At 40.9% G+C, this 2263-nt stretch overlaps 1 protein-coding gene across 1 annotated transcript in view; it reads left to right on the top strand.

Annotated features, from left to right (window-relative positions):
- Nucleotides 1–2263, top strand: part of LOC101862782 (ras and EF-hand domain-containing protein) — a gene marked incomplete in the record, with an annotated part of 74651 nt that overhangs the window by 27742 nt on the left and 44646 nt on the right. Inside the window, 1 exon segment of the mRNA XM_035968385.1 lies at nucleotides 1185–1331. Coding sequence (XP_035824278.1) covers nucleotides 1185–1331 — 147 coding nt within the window.

Below are 2263 nucleotides of genomic sequence, written 5' to 3'. Positions count from 1 at the left end.
CACACACACACACTCTCTCTCTCTCTCTCTCTCTCTCTCTCGGATAGCTTATATTTAAACCATTTTCTCTACTCGCTACCTAAGAATTACAAAGTTCTATCTGCTCAGTACTTGATTTTTGAGAAATGTGACGTCAAAGATTTTTAGTTTCACATATCATTTTTTTAAATGCAATTCTTTGACTATCTTGATAACGACTCCCAATAATCTTACGATTTTGATAGAGCAGACAGAATATTAATCAGTTTCTGACCTCATGGTCTTAGCAACACAAAACAGCCCAAAATGCCAGATAGAACTTCGAAATTCTTAGGTAGCGAGCAGCTGTCTCCATAGAATAGTTAAAGCAACAACAGATACTGTATCTGACCCCTGTAGGGGTTGGAAAAGGGTTCACCTAGGCGTCTCTATATATGTAGGCACCTACATTATTTTGTGTCCTTCAATTTTTATACTGAGTAAATTTTGCCAGTGATTTTTTTTTTTTTTTTTTTGTTGAAGGTTGAACGATAGATCTACATCCTTCTTGACAAACCATTCATGATTAAAATATCCCCTTTACTTTCCATCCACAACAAGATGCGAAAATTCTGCGGTTTGTTGTGGTCCCAGTCTCAGTGAGCTGAGCTTCACGTAAGAAAGAATTAAAGCGAGTTCCCAGGATGACCACCCTTTGTCAACGAAAAAAACCTTTGTCTTAGACGTGTGGTTCTCTTGGACAGTGTCATTACTATGTAGAGGCAAAAACGAAATTGGGCGGGGAGGGGGGTGGGGAGTGGTCGATTGTACCTGTGATTGATTTGGACAGGTGATCATAAGAGCAGATTCAATTGTAAGTCAATCCAGCGTAAGCCCTCCTACTGGCGTCTTTGGTGTAGCGGTTAAACACTCCGCTATCGCAAACAGCGGAACCAAGTTCGATTCCAAATTTCTATCGAGTATCTCGGTCTTCTTGCATGGGCATTGTATCCTTCTCAGTCAGGGTTGGTCCTAGACTGGGAATGAAGCACGTCTTCTAAATGATCTAAGTAATCATTGTATTGATGGGAGTGTAAAAATCACCTACATTAAAAACCCCAAAATGTTGTTAGATGTTACAAGCACTCCCAGTTCCACTTTTGCCCCGCTCGTTCACCAGAATCTATGTCTCTGTTTTTCCAAACAATTCAACTGCCCCAAAGCAGCGAGGATGTCATCAAGGCAATGTGGCAAAAGCTGCGCCGGGAGGAGCCAGATATGGCTGGCACTTTCGAGGAGTTCCTGGCTCGTCTCTCGGGGGACATCAAGAAGGCAAAAGTCGATTTCCAGTCTCTGGAGTCTGCTCTGTTGAGGTGAGATACTTTATTGCGCAGAGCTTGTCGACCCTTTTTCAGCCAGCGCCCACTTTTGCCGCTTTTAATTCTCTGAAGACGTTCTGGGCTTTCAACTGCCCTTGAACACGCACCTTTTTTTTCCTTTTTCTTTTTCTTTTCTTTTTTTTCCCTTTTTTTTTGGGGGGGGGCGACATGGGAAAAAAAGTAGCTTTTCTTCATAATACAGGCAAATTTTTCTATTATGAATACTATGAAATATGCAAATTCAGGTTTCTTATTAATTTGTGTATTATAGTTCGAAATGTGCCAAAACGTGGCCTTTGGTCTGCTGTTGGACATATAATAGTCCAATGTTTGCTATGTCCTTACGTAGATAACAGGATAACTTTCGTATGGCTCACTTTCATGGATTTCCAATCGGGGCATTAAATAAAACATACCACTATCCGTGCGACCCCCATCACCCATTGCCGACCAAAATTCCCAAATCGTGAACTAGCTTGTAATATTGCCGGGGTTGGCAAACATTTGTATTGATTTATGAGTTGGTATTAGTGAAACTCCCTTCCCTCCCACCCTTGCCGCCAATTCCATCCTGATGGCAGGCTATATATTAAATGGATGATGAGACTCAATCAGAAAAAAAAGTTCCAACCCAGTAGGCCTACTAGTATTACTGTAAATGCCATTATTTTGTTTTGCACACTTTTTCCTACTTCTTCTGTTCTTTCTGTACGAAGGGACTTGAGTTGAAAGTGTCTTTTCCTATTTTTCACTAGTTTTGCCCCTTTGTTCATGTAACTCAATGTGATTATGGTGCGCACATATTATCGCAAGGAATTCAAACTTCAAGCAAGACAAAATTAAATGCCACTGAAATAATTGTGTGTGTGTGTTTGTGTGAGTGTGAGTGTGTTTGTGTGTGTGTGTGTGTGTGTGTGTGTGTGTGT

Source organism: Aplysia californica, unplaced genomic scaffold (genome assembly GCF_000002075.1).
Source record: "Aplysia californica isolate F4 #8 unplaced genomic scaffold, AplCal3.0 scaffold00056, whole genome shotgun sequence".
In the NCBI taxonomy this organism is placed as follows: Eukaryota; Metazoa; Mollusca; class Gastropoda; order Aplysiida; family Aplysiidae; genus Aplysia; species Aplysia californica.
The sequence above is the reverse complement of the archived record's forward strand: the minus strand, read 5'-3'. Positions and strand labels throughout refer to the sequence as shown.